This window comes from Filicampus tigris, chromosome 6 (assembly GCF_054856515.1).
Source record: "Filicampus tigris isolate MCC_2025a chromosome 6, RoL_Ftig_1.0, whole genome shotgun sequence".
NCBI classification, from domain to species: domain Eukaryota; kingdom Metazoa; phylum Chordata; class Actinopteri; order Syngnathiformes; family Syngnathidae; genus Filicampus; species Filicampus tigris.
This window is the reverse complement of record NC_141222.1, coordinates 27,870,905-27,889,379: the sequence shown is the minus strand read 5'-3', so window position 1 is coordinate 27,889,379 and position 18,475 is coordinate 27,870,905. Positions and strand designations below refer to the sequence as shown.

General features: G+C 39.1%; 3 protein-coding genes across 13 annotated transcripts in view; 1 reads left to right on the top strand and 2 right to left on the bottom strand.

Annotated features, from left to right (window-relative positions):
• Positions 1–636: 636 nt before the first annotated feature.
• pin1 (peptidylprolyl cis/trans isomerase, NIMA-interacting 1) lies at positions 637–4,319 on the bottom strand. The gene is made up of 5 exons (XM_086033796.1): positions 4,148–4,319; positions 2,878–2,963; positions 2,591–2,699; positions 2,392–2,502; positions 637–1,103 (listed from the first exon to the last, which is right to left on the bottom strand). The coding sequence occupies exons 1-5, from the start codon at positions 4,203–4,205 to the stop codon at positions 994–996; spliced, it is 474 nt and encodes a 157-aa protein (XP_085889922.1). The 5' UTR covers positions 4,206–4,319; the 3' UTR covers positions 637–993.
• A 23-nt stretch (positions 4,320–4,342) lies between these two features.
• Positions 4,343–6,096, top strand: ubl5 (ubiquitin like protein 5). The gene is made up of 5 exons (XM_086033797.1): positions 4,343–4,496; positions 4,767–4,831; positions 5,026–5,109; positions 5,686–5,723; positions 5,906–6,096. Exons 2-5 carry the CDS (start codon positions 4,776–4,778, stop codon positions 5,947–5,949), a joined length of 222 nt encoding a protein of 73 aa, XP_085889923.1. The 5' UTR covers positions 4,343–4,496; positions 4,767–4,775; the 3' UTR covers positions 5,950–6,096.
• A 335-nt stretch (positions 6,097–6,431) lies between these two features.
• Positions 6,432–18,475, bottom strand: part of vav1 (vav guanine nucleotide exchange factor 1) — a 27,793-nt gene continuing 15,749 nt past the window's right edge. For 10 of the 11 annotated variants that reach the window (XM_086033787.1, XM_086033779.1, XM_086033782.1 and 7 more), the window contains 21 exons: positions 17,255–17,347; positions 17,092–17,160; positions 16,565–16,765; positions 16,383–16,478; positions 15,622–15,690; positions 15,292–15,378; positions 15,106–15,191; positions 14,894–15,029; positions 14,717–14,826; positions 13,570–13,671; positions 13,374–13,468; positions 12,363–12,385; positions 12,213–12,249; positions 10,978–11,114; positions 10,129–10,194; positions 9,774–9,805; positions 9,389–9,499; positions 8,363–8,450; positions 7,978–8,104; positions 7,048–7,199; positions 6,432–6,965 (listed from right to left, as the gene is read on the bottom strand). In XM_086033787.1, coding sequence (XP_085889913.1) covers positions 6,912–6,965; positions 7,048–7,199; positions 7,978–8,104; positions 8,363–8,450; positions 9,389–9,499; positions 9,774–9,805; positions 10,129–10,194; positions 10,978–11,114; positions 12,213–12,249; positions 12,363–12,385; positions 13,374–13,468; positions 13,570–13,671; positions 14,717–14,826; positions 14,894–15,029; positions 15,106–15,191; positions 15,292–15,378; positions 15,622–15,690; positions 16,383–16,478; positions 16,565–16,765; positions 17,092–17,160; positions 17,255–17,347 — 1,971 coding nt within the window. In that variant the 3' untranslated portion in view covers positions 6,432–6,911. The remainder of the gene's footprint in view (positions 6,966–7,047; positions 7,200–7,977; positions 8,105–8,362; positions 8,451–9,388; positions 9,500–9,773; positions 9,806–10,128; positions 10,195–10,977; positions 11,115–12,212; positions 12,250–12,362; positions 12,386–13,373; positions 13,469–13,569; positions 13,672–14,716; positions 14,827–14,893; positions 15,030–15,105; positions 15,192–15,291; positions 15,379–15,621; positions 15,691–16,382; positions 16,479–16,564; positions 16,766–17,091; positions 17,161–17,254; positions 17,348–18,475) is intronic. The other variant, XM_086033790.1, reaches the window with a different exon arrangement.

The following is an 18,475-nucleotide window of genomic DNA, read 5'->3' as shown; positions in this document are numbered from 1 at the left end:
AGACCTCATCTTTAAGCCTCCTTGACTTGGAACCCAAACCCTACTTTGAAAGGCAAACCATACCTTGAAACCTTGTTGACCCCGTCTTGAAAGTTGCTTTAAAAGCCACTCTTGAAACACTAACCCACATTTGTTTCCTCTACTGAAAGCCAAGCCCTGGCTTGAAACTATAAACAAGGCGCAAAAAACAAACTCTAGCTTGCAACCCTAAACCTTCCTTGAAAAGCTACTTTGAAAGCCTAACTTGAAGCCTTAAGCCGTGCTTGAAACGCTAACACAGGGCTCAAGCCATTCAAAAAAAAAAGTTAAATATACCTTTTTTTCATTTAGTATTGACCTTATATGTTCATGAGCATCAAATGTCCAAGGTCATCGAGGTCAAACAAAACAATACTTGTTCAAGAGGTGAAAGGTCAAAGTTCAGCAGGAAGTCATTTGTCAAGTGAAAGGTCTTGACGGGCCCTCTCCAGCTGCGCTCTTATTTCGTCAACATGCTTCGATGCGATGACACAATTGGCCCAAAAGACGCTTTGGAGGCGCCACCTGTGAGGTTACGCCAGGACACGTCGCCATGGCAACACTACTCGCTCATCTGCACTCGGCAAGAAACAGACACTTAGAAAAAAGAAGAAGAAAAAAAAAAAAGAGGACTTTTATTTTGACGGCTCGACAGTTCACAAGGATGGCGAAGATTTTAAAAGCTGCCACGTCGTTGACCATTTTTGTTACGCGGGAAATTTCATGACAGGGGAAATGGAATTATGTTTTTTTTTTTTTTTCCTTCAGGAGGACACAAAAGCGCAAGGGGGGCTTTTATTTTGGGTGACATGCACATTCTATCATCTGCTCTCTAATCTGATCTATTATTGTTGTTGTTGTAAAATATCAGAATTGGCGTTATGTCTTTGAACCCTTGTGATAAAGCTTTAGTGGTCACATGATGTGTGCGTGTGTGTGTGTTTTGTGTGTGTGTGCAGGTGCGTGGGTGTTCGGTCAGCCGGTGCGCAGGATGACGTGCACTCCAGATTCGGTGAAAACGGGACCACTCATCTCTCCGACCTTGAGTGCAAAAGAGGCGTCTTCGAAAGGCTTCTGCATTTGACCTGAAGTGTACAAAACAAACCCACACACACACATTATGTGAAGTGAGGTCCCACAGCTCCCCCTAGTGGTGTCAAGTGCAACTGACTTTGAAAGAAAACTCCAATCACCACTGAGAAAAGAAAATGTAATAATTGTTGTGCGGTCATTATATGAATGTGCCGTTTTTTTTTTTTTATCAAGGTTGTTTTTTTTTTTTAATATATGTTTGTGTTCAATTTTGTGTTTTTGCAATATGCAATTGTAATTTTTTTGTATTTCATTTTGTTTCACTGCTGTTTGACACCAAATTTATAAACAATATTCTCAAAGTGTATCATGGTAATAATTTTATTGTATAAGCGATTTATTTTTTAAGATATTCTAATGTAGTTCAAAAAATATATAGGCGATATAATTTCCTAACTTTTTAAATGTATTACTTAAATGGAAATATATTTTAATCGCGTTGTTGAATGCAAAAAAAATGAATAATTTCGATTTTTTTTAACGATTTATTTATTAATGATTTCTTTTGAACATATAATAATATATTATATAATTTTAATAACCTGTTTAATTTATTACTTAAATTAAAATATATTTGAATTATTGTGTTGAATGCAAAAACGGTGTCATTGGAATAATAATAATAATAATAATAATAACAAACATTTCAATGAATTTTGTATGCTTTTTTTTAATATCAAAATATTTTTCAAAAACAAGTTTTATTTGTAAGATATATTAATAATGTGTTGTAAAAAAATGATGTCATTTTAATAATGTATTTGTCAAATTAAAATATAGTTGAATAGTTTATTTTCTTAAAAATAATTGTAATTTTCTTATTTAATAAAAATAATTTTAATTAATTTTGCCATTTAGTGATTTTACATTTCAAATACGTATAATGGTAATAACTGTTCTACGTTTATTTTTTCAATTAAGAACCACATTTTTATAAATTTAGTTAATCAAAAAAATAAGACTACTTGGAATACTTTTACCATGTTTGATTTTTAACTCAAGTCATAGATATACATAATTTATGGGTTATATTCAACAATTGTTACATTTACATTCTAGTTGAGAAAAAAAAGCAATTGTTATCATTTTTATGGTATGCCTATTATTATTATTATTATTTGAAATGAATGGAAAAAAAATAAAGATATAGTTTGACAGCGTTTTGCTGATTTGGCTTTCATACAGTGTGTTACACCCTCCACTTGTGTTTTCGTGAAAGCTGTCACTCCAGCTGCTTCAATAAATTTGAGTCAATTTGCGCTTGAAAAATGGTACACCAACCTCTGCCAAACAGTCCCAAGTCTCCTCCGCTCTTAGCTGAACTGCAGTCGCTGACCTGGGAGGCCAATTTCTCAAACTTGATCTTTTCCGACTTGATCCGCTCAATGTAGTCTGAAAACGACGACGACGACGACGACAAGAATGCAAATAGTGACGCAAAGCTAAACGTAAGGCACCGGATGAGGGCCTCGTGACTTACTCTGAATCAGATCGAGAGCCTCGTCTTTGGACCGGGTGATGTTCTGCTCCCGCCAGGAAGACGGCCGGCGGGACTCGTTGTGCTTGACCAGGAGGTGCGAGCAGCGCACCTGCCGCACCGACCACAAAATGGAGATTAGGGCTGGGCTGCTTTGTTTTGTTCTGATGAATGCGCAACAGCAATACTCATACAGCAAAGCTCATCACCAAACGGAGACCATGCCGGAATTGGGGCTTTAATCAAGGCGCAGGGAATTATGAAAAGCTCCTAATAGTATCCGAGTTTACCTTATCTGGCTCTACGCGGGCGTCTCCTGCAGCGGGTCGTTCCCACTGGCTGGCGTTGGTCACACGGTTGAAGTAATAGACCTTTCCTGCAGACGGAGGACAGTTATCATTGATTTGCAGGGGACACCAACCGGGCTCTGGTGTAAATATGTGAAAAAACGCCAGTAATTGAATCCCCACCCCTAAAATCCTTGAAAATAATTGCCTATATTAATAGGTTAAACCACGAACTGTGATCCCAAAACTAGGAATGGACTGATGCTGTTATATTTAGTACAAAAAAAAAAAAGAAAAAAGAATCGGACATCATAAGTCCTCCTCGCCAGTAGGTGGTGCTACACTGCTACGATTTGACACATCGGAGTCACCACGTCCGTCAGGGAGGGAAAAACAAAGGTGATCGTTTACAATTGGTGTTGTTAACTGAAATTGTATGTGTCAAAAGTACTGGTGTTATCCGTACTCTGCATCAGTGAAGACTCATACCCAAGCGTGAATACTCACACTGCTTTCGGTCTGGCAAAATGTGGGATTGATCATCCCTATCCAAAACTCTTTGCTATCATTTCAAACTCATTTTGCGTGCCAGCCTTAAAAATGTTGGCGTATTGAGGAGTTGATTTTAATATTAGAGAGGAGTTGATTTTAATATTAGAGAGGAGTTGATTTTAATATTAGAGAGGAGTTGATTTTGATTTCAATCCACCCAGCAGATGAAAAACATGCACATGCGTCAAAGACACGCTTGTAAATTTCAGTTACTACACAGGTTAAAATGAGCTCCTCCCCTGCGGGTCTTGGTGGCCCAAACAAATGAATGGCGAGGTTTGACTTGACTCCTATATTTCGCTTTGGACAACATTTAAGGGTAAAAGCTTATTTGTGAGAATTTATATGACAATCATGGAATTCATGAAGCACCCCCAAAGCCTCCGAACCTCGACAAAACAATAATTTAAAATCTAAATCAAGGTGAGCTCGAGAGGCAACGTGACGTCACGCAGGGCCCAGGGCGGATCGGTTCACTCGCCAACCCAAAGTTTTATGAAATACAACAAATTGAGATTGTCACATTTTACTACACTTACGCTAACATTATACGAAGCCTCGCGTCGCTCAAGTTTTGCATGGGCTAGCTTAGAGCTAATTAATCAGCCGCAATGCTGATTCGGTTTGCTAACTCCCAAGCTAGGTTGCACATTACATTACATCGCGGAACGAGCGAACGAGCCAGCCAGTTTGCGGCCTTTCGCTACACCTATTCAGTCACCTGAGTTGCGGCTCATTCTCTTCTCCCAGCCCCCCGGTAAAGCGTCCTCATCTGCCATGGTTACTCCCAAACCCGTCGCAGGTTTTCCTCCCCAAAAGTAACAAATCCAGATGCAGAGAAGTCGTGTGCGAAGTCCGTTACTTCAGTTTGCGACAACCAAGAACGCATTTACGGCCTTCACATTGTTTTGCATTTTACGCCCGCCTTTGGCTTTTGGTTGGCGCGACCCTGCCATTGGTCGATGCGAGCTGTCACTCATTTTTTTTGCACCGACGTGATTGGTAAAGTAGCCTTTTCGAAAACAGTAGCCTTATAAGCTTTAGCTTGCTAGTCGACTGGGGGTTTTGAGGTAATAACAAACTATTTCACACACAACACTTGTAACTTTATTTAAATTGTTGTCATTTTAACCTCACGTGTGACTACTGTGAGACGTTTACGTATATGACACACTTCCCTGCATAGCATGCTGTTAGCATGCATTCAACGAAAGACTTGCGTATTTCCCAACAGAGTAGCACAACGGGATGATATTGCGTTCAGCCCAACGTGTTGTTTAAAGTTAAATCTCACGGCAATGTGCGATCCTTTAACTCTCGTAACACGTTTGCCTTGACAGAACCACAAGATGATCGAGGTGGTGTGCAACGATCGTCTGGGCAAGAAAGTCCGGGTAAAGTGCAAGTATCCTTCACGTTGAAAGCGGTCGAGAGTCGTCGGATTGAATAACATCATCGTTCTTGTTCAATTCATATCCATTTAACTGTTCCAAGAAAAAGTGTATTTTTAAATAATCCAAGAATTGATGGATTTGGGATGAGGGCCTTGTGCACTCTATAACACCACACGCGAGCTTCCTCAATAAATCAACCTTCCAGCTCTGAGGACACCATCGGAGACCTGAAGAAGCTCATTGCAGCACAGACGGGGACGCGGTATGACAAAATAGTCTTGAAGAAATGGTAAGCAAACTCCATGGACTTAGTGATTTTTTTTTTAGCCCAACGTAAGAGGTGGCAAAGCTACTGGCAGTAATCAAATGTAAATAAAGATAGTTGCGGAAAAGAACTTCGGTGAAAGTAGACAAAAGTAATAGTTTTTATGTCACATCATCATCCGCTGGGTTGAAAATAGTAGCAAGGATATTTTGACATATGGGTAGAATTTATCGGGCTGCAGCTCTTGAGTATTTTAGAAAAATCATTCTACCAAATATCCCGTTGATTATTTGAGTAATCGGATAAGCTTTGTGATGCAGGCATTACTTTTATCCACTTGGGTTCGCCAACCTAACATTCGACCCTCTATGAGTTTGAATGTGTGCGGCTTTAAAAGGCGGGGCCTGATTAGTGATGTGGGAGTCAGCGACAATGTGTGTGGAGTTGGCTGTTGTGAGTCAGGTTAGCGGCTGGTTGTTAATTGGCTAACCTTTAGCCAGTCCGCGTCTTGATTGGTTGGCCTCAGTTGCGGCCGTGCTGCTTATGTTTCTATGAATGTCTTTATTTTCTGTTTATCGTGTTTACCGTTTCTCTGTGCAGGTATACCATATTCAAGGACCACGTTTCACTGGGAGATTGTATCCTTCAAACTTGACATGCTTCTGTGCAATGCGTTGACATTATTTATTCAGAGTGTACAAGTATTTACATTTAGGTACTCACCGATACAGAGTGCAGATACTTGATGTTGCCCAGCTGTTTAGTTCATATCATGTAAAAGAGTATTGTCCTGTGTTTGACTTAACTGTGTGGTTTCCAGATGAGATCCACGATGGCATGAACCTGGAGTTGTACTACCAATGAAAACAAGGCTCGATCTGTCAGGAGATGACATCGTTAGAATTTACCAGGAAAAAAAGCAAACAATAATGTGAGCGACATGATGTGATTTTTTTTTTGGGGGGGGGGGTTTGTTGATATTTTGGAAATAAAGTGGTTATTTACCCACCATTGTGCAAAGTCAGACTGATTAATTTCCAAAAGGAATTGCTTGAGAGAAACTTGGAGGACCACAACATTGTGGTGTGACCACATAATGTTGAATGGAATCGTTCTTAAAAAAAAGTTGTCTCCACGTAGAATAATTAATACAAGGATTATTATGGAGATTGGCAAGAAAAAATTGTGACGCCGCTCCCCTGGAACATAAATCCATACACACACAACATTGTGGAGTGACCACATGTCATAGTGTGTTTGAAAAGAAATAGTCTGCATATATAAACAATAATAACAAGAATGAGTAAGTAGCATAGCACCCCTGGCACATAAAAACAGACGCACACTCAAAACTAATCTTTTAATACCCCGGACATGAACATGGACACGCGCAATGTTGTGGAGCGACCACATGACTGAATCCACTGGCTGGAATTGTTTAAGAAATCATCAAGACAAAAAATAAACATATATGTTAAGAGTCAAATAGACTTGTTCAGAAAGTTGTCTCCATGTACAAAAGAAATATAATTAAAACAAAAGACTTATGGAGAATGGCGGACCACTAGCTTCCTGGAACATACACAAACGCACACAACATTGTGGAGCAACCACATGTGTACACAATTTGTGCAACTTACCACATGGGAGTCACACCTCAAATGAAAGGCGTTGATGAGGACATCCCAGATATATTAATGGATGATGCAATTTAGCAAAATAATAACATAAACCTCTCACAAGGTTTTCATGGTCATAAAAACAAATTTATTCACACGATGAGACGACGTGCATCAGTTTGTTTATGCAAAGTCCCGGCCAGCAGGTCAGCTGTAGTCCGAGTAGTCCTCGTCCACGTAGTTGGCAGGGAAGAGGCCCACCTGGGCAAAAACAATTGTGAGTTCCTGAAGGCATGATCGTGTGTATGTTTTTCTTTTTTTTTTTTTTTTGGTTCGCGCTCACCTTTCCGTAGACTTCTCCTTTCCACCAGCCACTTTGGCCTTTCCTGGACAGGATCCTGATGGTGTCTCCTTCGCGCAGCGACAGCTCCGAGCGGTCGCGGGCCGAGAAGTCGTACCTGGCCCTCGCAATGCCAAAGATACGTGCGCCGCCTCCTGCCGTGCGACGTTCACAGAGACCACATTGGAATGGAAAAAAGAAATTGTCAAAAATCAAGGTAGCAACAAACCACATCAAGTCATATCTCAAATCAAAGAGCGTGCTGAGGGCTATCCATTTATCGTGCCATTTCTTCATTTTGGTATTCTATGAAGATGCAACATTCAAAAAACAGGATTGTAATTTCTCAAAATGTCTCCACCCAAATTTCTAAACATCCATCCATTTTGTACAGAAATATATGATGTTGATAAAGTCCGTCCAATTTAAATATTTTTTTACCAAGTCATGCGACATTGCTAGCATTGTCCCCATACCGTATGCACAATCACGTCGCCTCTAATGAATTAATTAGAGTATAAAAATGATTCAAATGATGACAAATATCTTCTTGCTACCATTAAAAAACAATACTTAAAATATTACCTGGTAAAATAACTGTGAAAGAAATCCAATAAAATGTTTAAGATTGTATTAAGTAAACGTGAAAAAGTCCTGCTAGCATCATGAGCATTGTCCCGATACTTTTGTCCAGCGACCTCATAAACTTGAATTCATTATATGATATTGATATTATCGATTTAAAAAATAATTGTGACTTAAGTTAGTTTTTATCTATAACAGATAATTTCAGCTTTCTAGGTATGTTTTATATTATATATATATATATATATATATATATGTATTAAAAAAAAAACCAATGCAATGTTACAATTTTCTCACAGTCCTAATCTGATGATGCAAGGACCTTTTTGCTTGAACAGAAGCACAAACCTTTGGGCGCGTCGCGGGGCTTGTGGTCGTTGCTCTGCTCGACTTGTTTATAGGGCGTGCGCAGCGTGGTGTCCACTTCCTTCACGCACTCCTTCAGGGAGTTCTGCTGGTAGAACTCAATCATCTCCTACAACAATGCATACACGCAAGAGGTAATCATAGCTATTCATGCGGAGATATGATGGAAAATACTAACAACTTTTGAATCTTAGTAGTTAGTTGGGTGTCTGGAGTGGCTGCCCCACAACCCAAGTGTAGTGAGTGAATATTGGCATCGGTCTGAAAAAAAAGTGGCATCAAACATCCCTACACGAAGACATGAAGAAACCGAAGCACTGTTTTGGATTGTAAAAAAAAAAAACAAAATAAAAATTGCGAGACTCACCACCAGACCCTTGAAGGCCTTCTTCTCGTTCATGCGGAACAAGCCATCACTGGAGGTGATTTTAATATGTTTGATGTCCATGTTTAACCTGCCAATGTAGAAGAATGACATACTTTAACTGACATTCTTACAAAATTGTAATAAATGAGGACAAGAGAAATCTTGTTAATAAATGGTGACCCCGCCCCCCTCCAAAATTGTATGCACTACTTTGGCTCACCATTACAGTTAACTAATATAGACTATAACATAATAATACCCACCAAAAATGCTACTCATAAAATACTATTAATGAGCTTCATGTGAAGGTGGTTTGTGTGTGAAAAAAAACTATTGACTACAATCGTTGATGGGTTCATGATTTCGTACATGCTAGCTAATGCTAGCGATGAGCCTTATGTGAAGGGGATTTGTTTGAGTTGAATAATTTGACTACTGAATAGTTATGTCAGACGGGCTCATGATTGTGTGCATGCTAGTTGCGTGGTGCGAATGCTTTGCTCATGATTTTGTGTTTGTGTTGTTACAGATCGCAGTAAATCAATCAAACCAAAAGGAGTACCTGTACCAATGAGTGTGTGTTCTTTTATGATCTGTTGATTTGAGAGCTTTGTCGCCATCTTGTGGTATCCATAGGCAATTATCCCCCCCCCAAAAATGTGAAGGATTTTCATTATTTGAGCCCTTGAATATCAGGGTTCATTGTACTTGTGTATTTTTCTTTTAGACTCATCTTTAAGTTAAGTTTTCTGTCATGCCATTAAATGACCCTAAATTCACACCAATATTAAAACGAAATAGAAGACTAACGACCAGCCAAGCTTTTAAAGTCCGACGACCCGCTGAGGCCGATTAGGAAGAATTCCTTTTACATTTGACAAGGAAGTACATTTAAATGAAGAACTGATTTAAATGAGATCGGTAATCGAGCACATTTGGCTCAATCGATGGCCTCGTTGTTTAGTGAGGCCAAAACTGCAAATTTGTTCCGTCCCCAAAGACGTGAGCCGCTGTGCTGAATCTTACTTGATGCTGATGGCAAACTCTCCGCCGTCCTTCTGCCGGACCAGGTAGGTTCCGTCGGAGCGAGACATGAGCAGGTCCTTGGCAGCGGGTCGCTCCATGTTGCCGGCAAACCTGCAAGCAACGCACGAACAATCACCGCAGCCTCTTTTACACAAAACGGCCGACAACAAAACATCAACATGAGCTCAATCACAATTCAGTCAGACATTGAACTCGGAAATATATGTGAAAATATAAAATAAGTCAAATTAGAATTGTATATAATTAACCTTTTGTCATGAAAATGAAAAAAAAAATGTTAGGTTTAAATTGCGATAATACTTTAATATTTAATCAATGTAATAAAAATAAAATAACTCAGGATGAAACTTCCTGTTGCACCCACCAGCTGAAAGCAGACAGGTCCGGTGTGGGCCTCTGTGGGGAAAAAGTGAGATGACACTTATATTTTCAAATTCAATGTTTTTATGGCATACTGTGAGTATAAAACGCATACAATTATACTATTCAAAACATGTGGGGGGGGGGGGAACAAAAAAACATCTGAGATACAGTAGTTGCACACCCCCATGACTGGGCTTATGGCCGCGAGTCAGAATTAACCAACCACATTCAAACGTATGTTAACTGAATAAAGTTCAGCAGTTCCAGTCAACTTTTCCTAACATTTTTGCAGTCCCATCAGCAAAAAAGTCGTGGCTGTGTCATACACATTGTGTTGCCGGGCGGTTTATACTGACACAGGAGAAGGGAATAACTCTGCGGCAGGGGAACCAGCCCGTCTGACCTCCAGTCAAGTTTCTGCCCTAAGGGACACAGAACAGATCATTTATTGTTTTATTCGGATTTTGCTTGTATTATTTTGATGCAAACTTTCCATCAAGTATGACAGTATGACAAAACACTTAACACAACTATTCATTCACTTCAGTTAATGATAACATAGAGAAGATTACACCTAATCAAATAATTCACCGTAGGTACTAAAGTAGGCTGTGTTTTACCGATATTTCCCTTGAAACAGTGTCAACAGCAAAACATTTAGGTTGTGAATGAATAATTGCAATGAATCATTCTTAGAAATATTAATTTATTTCACACATTGTAATTAACAGAAAATACCTATTTAAAAAATATTCTTTTACTTATAATACTGTAGTAGAATATGGTATGTTTTTCCTCTATTTAGTCTATTTAAATCTAAACTGCTATTAAAACAAAAAAAAAAATCAATACTATCAGCAGTGTTAATAAATAAATACTCACGTATATTGGTAATGACCAATAATTCAAGTTCATTAAATGATATAAATTATTTTAAAATAATATAAATGAATTATTGTACAGTTATTATTTCGACTAAATTATTTATTTATTTTACAAATAAGTCTAATATAATGTAGCTGCTCTTTAAATAAAATACAGTTTATAAATATACATAAACACGTCGTATTAAATTCCAAAACATATGTCAATCCCCGTGGAGCAGTCTGAATCATAATCATTTATTTTTTATTAAGTAAGCGAAGCGAAATGAAAGTAAAAGTAATTTGAAGTGAGAGACGCCTTGGAGGTGACGGCGGACGTACCTCCCACCACGAAAACGCCGCATCCACCCGTGTCAGCTCCACCACGTCGCCCTTGGAGAGATGCAGCGGGTGGCCAAAGTTGGCGGGCGGCGGCGGCAAGCCAAAGTAATCCTGACACGCCTCCATCTTGGGAAATCCTGAGCGTCACACGTCAATGATTATGCATTATTAGACAAATTCATTCGAAACTATGAAACTGCAGTCAACCCCCGCCACCATATCACAGTTTACCTTTTGCGCTTCTGCTATCTTGCTGAATTTTTCTCTAAATGTTATTACAGATGTTACTTTTTTGATACTGTTAGTGCAATATTTGGGTGCCCTAAATGTTATAAGAACATGCGTAGGGTGTATTATCATAGGGTATTGCTATTTTGAATATTTTCAGTTATTGTGGAGGGGTCTGCAATGGAACCCCGTGATGGAGGGGGGATTACTGAGGTTTATATTCAAATATGTCACATTTTTTGGGTGTTTTAAAAAACATATTTTTAATTAAAATTCTGGATTGTACAATTATAGTTTTTTTCTTTTAAAATAACACTGCAACACATTGTACATAAATAAAAAAAAACAATACAAAATGACAATAACAAAAAGAAAATTGTTTAAATAAATGAAATTTAAATTAAATCAGAAGTTATTTATTCCTATGTATTTAAAATGAAATATGTTTTATAGTGATTATAAATCCATACTGTACGTAAAAGAAGCCCAAATGTATCTGTAACTTTTTTTTTTAAAGAATCTTTTTTTTTAATGTATTCTGAGAATTACAATTAGACACAAGGTTGTGGTTTGTGTCTTATTATTACACAAAAAAAATAGTCTGATGGCAATTAAAAAAAAAAAAAGAATTTACTTTATTTATTTAAAATCGATACTTGTATTTTAAAGACTCCTATCATTAGAATGTGATCAAGTGTATATTGCAAAGGAAACTAAAATAGACTGATAATCCAAATGAATGAACAACAAATAAATTGTAATTAATTGAAATAAATGCTCTATTTTGAATTGTATGCAATTGATTTATCACTATCATTAATTTCACTTCTACTCTTAGTTAATTATAAACTCATCCTACAAATCTTTTACAAAACAGAATGTAGTTTCTTTATGTTACTGTGCGAATGCAGAGAGTTACTCTTTTGCACAATTGCTGTGTAGGAACATCAAATTCAATTCAAAATCAATTTGACATCATGAAATATTTTTGATCCTGTGTTTCTTACCGATGCCGGCGTTCCCTGAGGACCTGTGCGTCCTATTCTGAGGGCAACAAAGAAGAAAAGGAAAAAAACAAAAAGAACCATGATTTGAACACAATTATTTCAGCAGGTAAGGATGAAAAATGAACATTGAGGTCATCCTGTGAGACTCACTTTCCTCGCAGTACTTGCATGGTCTGAAAATAGCAAACGTCAGAGATCAGTGTCAATGGGTCCCATTAAATGGATGAAAATAAGAGTTCCCCCCGTTTTCTTTTTGTGATTTGCTGATTCCTTTCTGGAAAACTTACCTATTCCCTGTTTTTGTGATTGGACCAAAGCCCTGTCTAATATAAAAGTATTGCTTTGGCGCTATCTTTTTGGATATACGGGCAAAGGAACTACACTGGTACCTCAACTTTCGAGTTTTTTAACAATGTTTATTGCCACTCCCAATTTTACTGTAGAGCTCAACATAAAACAAAGAGAACTACGCGTTGTGCGTCCAACCAAATCACAATAACTTTGCCTTAAAGTCTGCTGAGCTTAATGCTAACACATAATGGGAAGCGCCATAGACGATCCAAGGAAACTAGCATCGATATCTGAATCATTTTAAACCTTTAACCAACTTTTATTTGAAGACAAATGGTCGACAGATCATACAGCAATACTCACTGGTATACATTTTTCATCCTTTGACGACTACTATTACTGATTTGCAATGGTCTTTTTCCTGTTTCATCAAGAAATCTGTGTATACGTAAGCATTATTCTGCCCCTGGTGGTGAAGGAACACACACCCGAATGAGCAGCACAACGTCCATTGAATTATGATGCACAAACTGTTGTTTTTTTGGGGTTTTTTTTCCATTTAATTATATAACAAATGTATGTTAATGCAATAATGTAGAGTGCTATTTTTCCTAATTAAAAAGTTATAAACGTTGTTGTTTTTTTAGTGAAAGGCCAGAATGGGCATTTCCATTCATTTCAATGGGGGAAAGCCGCCTGAAATGAAGGGAGCAGCTTTTATGGACAAGTATTGCTTTGCGGCCATTTTGTGGAATCTCTACGTAATTGTAAACTTTTATTTAGGAGGTTGACATCAAATGACTCGCCGATTTATCGCTTGGTCCCTACCGCCCAAAAAGCGGGGCAACACTTGAACTGGAGGCGACTGACCTGAGCTGCGCCCGCAAGCCGGCAATCTGCCCAAGCACTCTTTGTGGGCGGCCGTTTTGCAGCGTGTGCAGCGGTAGCCCTGGAAGAAAATCCCTCTGAGGGGATGAAAGAAGGGCAAGAGAGAAGAGTGAGAGAGTTTGGATTTGGATTTGGAAGTCACACAGCTGAGACGGACGGACACACGCTAGGCCAGTACCTCAGCATCATGGAGCACGCCTTGCAACACGCCGTCTCCTCAAAGTTGTGCATCTGGAAATCGTGGTTGTTTGCCATGGCGTTCTCAGGACACATGTTGGACCTGCACAGACATTGAGCAACATGAAATTTGGTAGAACCGTGCCTGAAAAGATACCGGATGTCTGCAATTTGGTGATTTTTGGTTCAAGCAACCATTAAGTTGATTTGGCCATTTCTTCCAAAGAGGGATTTGTCCTACCAATAAATATCAGCCCCGAAAGCCAGTTTCACTTAGCATCATGAAATTTGGTCGACATTTCTATCATGAAAAAAATAAAATAAAAAATTCTATCATGAGTAGATCTCCCCCAAAAAACATCTCAGGAAGCCAAGCCTGAAAAGACACAGAAAGTCTGCCGGTTTGGTTTGAAGCAACCATTTTACGTGCACGTTTCACTGAGCATCATGAAATTTGGTCAACATGCCTATCATGAGTAGATCCACCAAAAACCTTCAAAAAGCCATGCCCGAAAGACACAGGAAATCTGCCGTTTTGGTTGGAAGTGACCATTTTACGTTGATTTGGCCATTTGTTCAAAGATGGTTTATTCCAAACAAAAAAATAAATAAATAAGCCCCCGAAGCCAAGCCAGTTTCACTTTGCATCATTAAATTGGGTCAACATTTCTATCATGAGTAGAGCCACAAAAACAGTCTCAAGAAGCCATGCCCGAAAAGACACAAGAGGTCTGCCATTTTGGTTTGAAGCAACCATTATAGGATGATTTGACCTTTCCTTCAAAGAGGGACTTAATTAAGCCGTTGAAGCCCACTTCACTTTGCGACATGAAATTTGGCAGGCATGTCTACCATAACAAGACCCACAAAACAGTCTCAAGAGGCCATGCCCGAAAAGACACAGGAAGTCTGCAGTTTTGGTTCAAACCGACCATTTTAGGCCCATTTCCAGGCGTCCTCCAAAGAGCAAGTTTTCCTACAGATTTTGTCCAACTGCCTTCCACATTTGAACCACAAATATTAGACAGATGGACAACGCTAAATTGTTCTTGTCTTTGCATGTGGGAGGCGGATGGCAGTGGATTTTGATGACTCGCCACAAAACACAAAACAAATACATTAACCGAATGTTCACTTTTCAAACTCACTGAGCCATCTCAAACTGCTCCAGCCATTTCTTCTTCAGTTCTCGTGTTTTGAAGTACAAGTCGTAGCCGCACTTCCCGTAGGAGTCCAGCAGGAGGAAGAGATAGGACCACTGCGGACACACAAGCCTTCGTTGGTGTCTCATCGATGTGGTGGCCAAACCGAGGAAAGAAGCGCACCTTCCTTTTGTCCTTCTCCCCCGCAGTCTCGTCTCGCACTTGGTAGTGCTGGAGCATGATGATCTCCTTGAGCTCAAAGGTCTCGCCGCTCTTCTTCTTGCACACAAACATGGCCTTGTCGAAGAGGAACGCGTATCTGCAGACGCCCAACATCCGATTTAAGATAATTTTTTTTTTTTTAAAAAGCAGCGAGATGAAAGGAAAACACTCGCCTTTCCTGTTTGGATTTTTTCTCTGAGCTGCAGATTTTTAGCTCTCCATCCATTTTGGGGCGACCAAAGAGGGCCAAGGACTGTGTCTGTGTAATGTTTTGGAAGCGTAGAAATGTATAGAAAATACAGAATTGGAATGGAATAAAAAAACATTTATTCTATAGTTTAAGCCTTAAAAGACCTCACCATGTTCTCGATGGACAATTGGAAGGTGGTGATTTGCTTGAGGATCTCGTTGTCTCGCTTCACCTCATTGACACATTGCGCCAGGTCCTGGTGGACCAAAAGACATTACTAGTGCGCATACAGAGGATATAAAAAGTCCACACCCATGCTTCCTCAGAGAAAAACCTACTAGAACAGCTGAACTTTATTTGTGGTTAACAGAGGCGCGTTAAATGGCGGCATTGTGTATGATTTTTAAGATAGATCCGAACCCCGGGTGAGTACCTTTTTATAGCCACGTACACACACACACGCAAACACACACACTCCACGCAACGTGCAGAAACTCACTCGCATGGCGTCCAGAGCTGTGCGCAGGTCCTCCTTGTCCGACGGGTCGCTGGTGTGTTTTACCAGCTCCTAGAGATTTAAAAATATTTTCTCAACTTCAATTGGATTCGATTAGACAGAGATACCGTTTAGGTCATTAGAAACAGGATTGTTAATATCGGAAACGTATTTAATGTTAAAGATGCCTACGTCCACAAGCGCACGGGAAATTATCATCGCAATGTGTTTTTTAATTGCTTTCTTGAAACGATGGCTAGAGCCAGAAGCGCACAGGTATTTGTTTCAAGTTGAATTGACCATATTTAACATTTCGGGCTCTGTTAACAAGACTGTTCAAAAGAAAACAACACAAATATTTCAATTTCTAAATCTGGTTGGCCACAAGCACATTGGTATTTATTATAATTATTATTATTCTCATGGAAACTGTGGCTCTGTCCACAAGAACGCAGGTGTTTATCATTCTTATTTCTATGCCTCAGTTTATTTTTATTTTTTGAAACATTGGCTATAGCCATAAGCACACAGCTATTAGTATTAGCCAAGGTATTTTCGCATTTGCTTTTTCCATGTGCAATGTGTTCAAAAAGCATGTTGAAAGGAGTCCCACTGTAATTGCAGTGAGGGGGAGGAGTATTTTAAGGCTTCGACTCTTTTTTTTTTTTTTTTTTTTTAATGCTCTCTAGTAGGCCAGATTTTCACCTGTGGGAACTAAACTGCCACAACGAACGGAGGATGGCTGTCTGTGTAAAACCTACTACCTGTAAGAGCAGAGGGTATTTGAGGACCCTCTGCATGGGCACCATAAGCAGGTCCCTGAGGGAGAATCTGCCGCTGTTTGCTCTCTTGGAACACTCCTGGGAGACGAGAGAAAATAAGCCGGTTTCTTAACCTAAAAGCACAACGAATGAAACGGAAGGTTTTTGTTTGGGGAATTGTGCACCTCCAGCTTCATCCTGACGTCCTCTCTGGTACTCGACAGTTTTTCCAGATGCTTGGTGGCCGTTTCCACTTGACTGCAGTAGCGGCCGTAGGGCAGGAGCTTCCCCTTGTAGGCGACAAACACCTGGTGAAGGTTCTTGCCGCCGTTGCCGACGGAAGTCCGGATCTCGTCCAAAAGTTCTCGATGGACGCTGGCCAAATCCTACGCACGCCGGACGATTATGTACACGGGGATAATCCACATCCCAAACTCTTGTGTGCACAGGTGGAAAAAGTCATCATACGAGAATAGCAGTACAGAGACACGCGTTAAAAAAAAAAAAAAAAAAAAAATAAATAAATAAAAAAAATGCTTGCAAAAGGCACTTGATATTCATTTCAGAAAAGTAAGGATTCCAAAAGAAACTGCTGTGCGGGACAAAAAGTAAAAAGCCGTGAGAAAAAGTACAACTGAAGTACAGATACCTGAAAAGTCAAACTGAGTGCAGGAACAAAGTATTTGTACTTCCCACCACTTTCTGTGTGTACCTGGATGTTGACAAAGATGCTCTCGAGGTCCTGAGCCTTGAGGAATTTTTCCAGAGGTTTCTTGAAGTGCTGATGATGATGAAAATGAATGAGCACCACACCTTCATTGCGTGCGCGCTTGTGTGTGTGTGTCTGTGTGTGTGTGTGTGTACATGCATCACACCAGTAAAATAGATCCCAGAGTATCTGAGTACTTTTCTTCCGTCAGCTTGATCTCCTGAAGGCAGCACTCCCGCTTGTCCACCCCGGACTTCTGCTACACACACACAAAAATTGACCATTCAGTGGGTTGGTATGTAAGTAAGAAGCCGGAATAGTCGTCAAGTTGAGCTGTAGGTAAGCAAGAAGGTAGAATGGCGGACAAGTTGGTTTGTCGGTAAACAGCCAATCTCCGATCTGGCTCCTCCGTCCGTCGCGGACGTTTCCGTGATGTGTCGAGATGTCTGTGAGGCCTACTGGAGACTTTAAAACGTCTCTGGAAAACCTTACAACCTTACCGTGAATACCTGATGACCTGGTTTGCTAGTTTTAGATTTATAGTTTGCTTTTTATTTTGTTATGACTTTTGTTTTGTTTTTTCCAAATCAGTTAGTTTTAATTGTTTTTTTAGAGCAGGTTTGTTTGTTGTTATTTCTCAAAAACGCTTCATTTTAGTTTAGTTTTTATTAGTTTTCGTATTACTTTTTTTTTTTTATTAATATATAGAATTTTTGTAGAGTATAAGGTCACTAAGTATTGTGTAATAAAGTATCGTAAATAACAGTTCTCAAACGACTGTGTGACCATCCTTCTTCTGTACGGCCGTACAGCAATAAATAAAATAAATAATACATCTTAAAGGAAATCTGATTCCTCATGTATGATAGTGATTGACAAAGATGAAAATGTAGGGAATTTTCACTAGAATTATACTTGGTTTTAGTTTGTTTTTGGAAATATATACGATGTGTCTTAGTTTTGTTTTTGTTTTTTTTTTTAAACAGTTTTCGTTTTTACTTCATTTCGTTAACGGAAATGATTTTTCAATTTTACTTATTGTTTTTTTTGGTTAGTTTTCGTTGACTATAATGACCATGCTGAATACGTCATCAGTTTGCCAACTAGCCAGTGAGAAAGGCCCTCAACTAAGAAAGTAGCGTGGTTAGAAAGTAGGTTAGTAGGTAAGTCGAGTGGTTGGCAAGCAGGTCGGTAGGCAAGTAGACTGGTAGGTAAGTAAGAATGTTGATTGGTAGGTAGCAGGCTTGTAATAGTTTTCGCTTATTCTTTAGAGTTAGTTTTTATTTCATTTTGAGTTGTACTTTTCAAATTCAGTTTTAATACATTTTGAGTTGTACTTTTCAAATTCAGTTTTAATACATTTTGAGGGAGGGTTTGTTCATTTTAA

Bases quoted from the DNA above. Each gene is read 5' to 3' on its own strand.
- pin1 (XM_086033796.1), bottom strand. From the start codon at position 4,205: ATGGCAGATGAGGACGCTTTACCGGGGGGCTGGGAGAAGAGAATGAGC. The intron at 2,700-2,877 runs GTAAACTCGGAT...TCGGTGCGGCAG, and splicing joins CCCGCGTAGAGCCAGATAAG to GTGCGCTGCTCGCACCTCCT. The intron at 2,503-2,590 runs GTAAGTCACGAG...CGTCGTTTTCAG, and splicing joins GGCTCTCGATCTGATTCAGA to ACTACATTGAGCGGATCAAG.
- ubl5 (XM_086033797.1), top strand. From the start codon at position 4,776: ATGATCGAGGTGGTGTGCAACGATCGTCTGGGCAAGAAAGTCCGGGTA. The intron at 4,832-5,025 runs GTATCCTTCACG...TCAACCTTCCAG, and splicing joins AAAGTCCGGGTAAAGTGCAA to CTCTGAGGACACCATCGGAG. The intron at 5,110-5,685 runs GTAAGCAAACTC...TTCTCTGTGCAG, and splicing joins AAAATAGTCTTGAAGAAATG to GTATACCATATTCAAGGACC.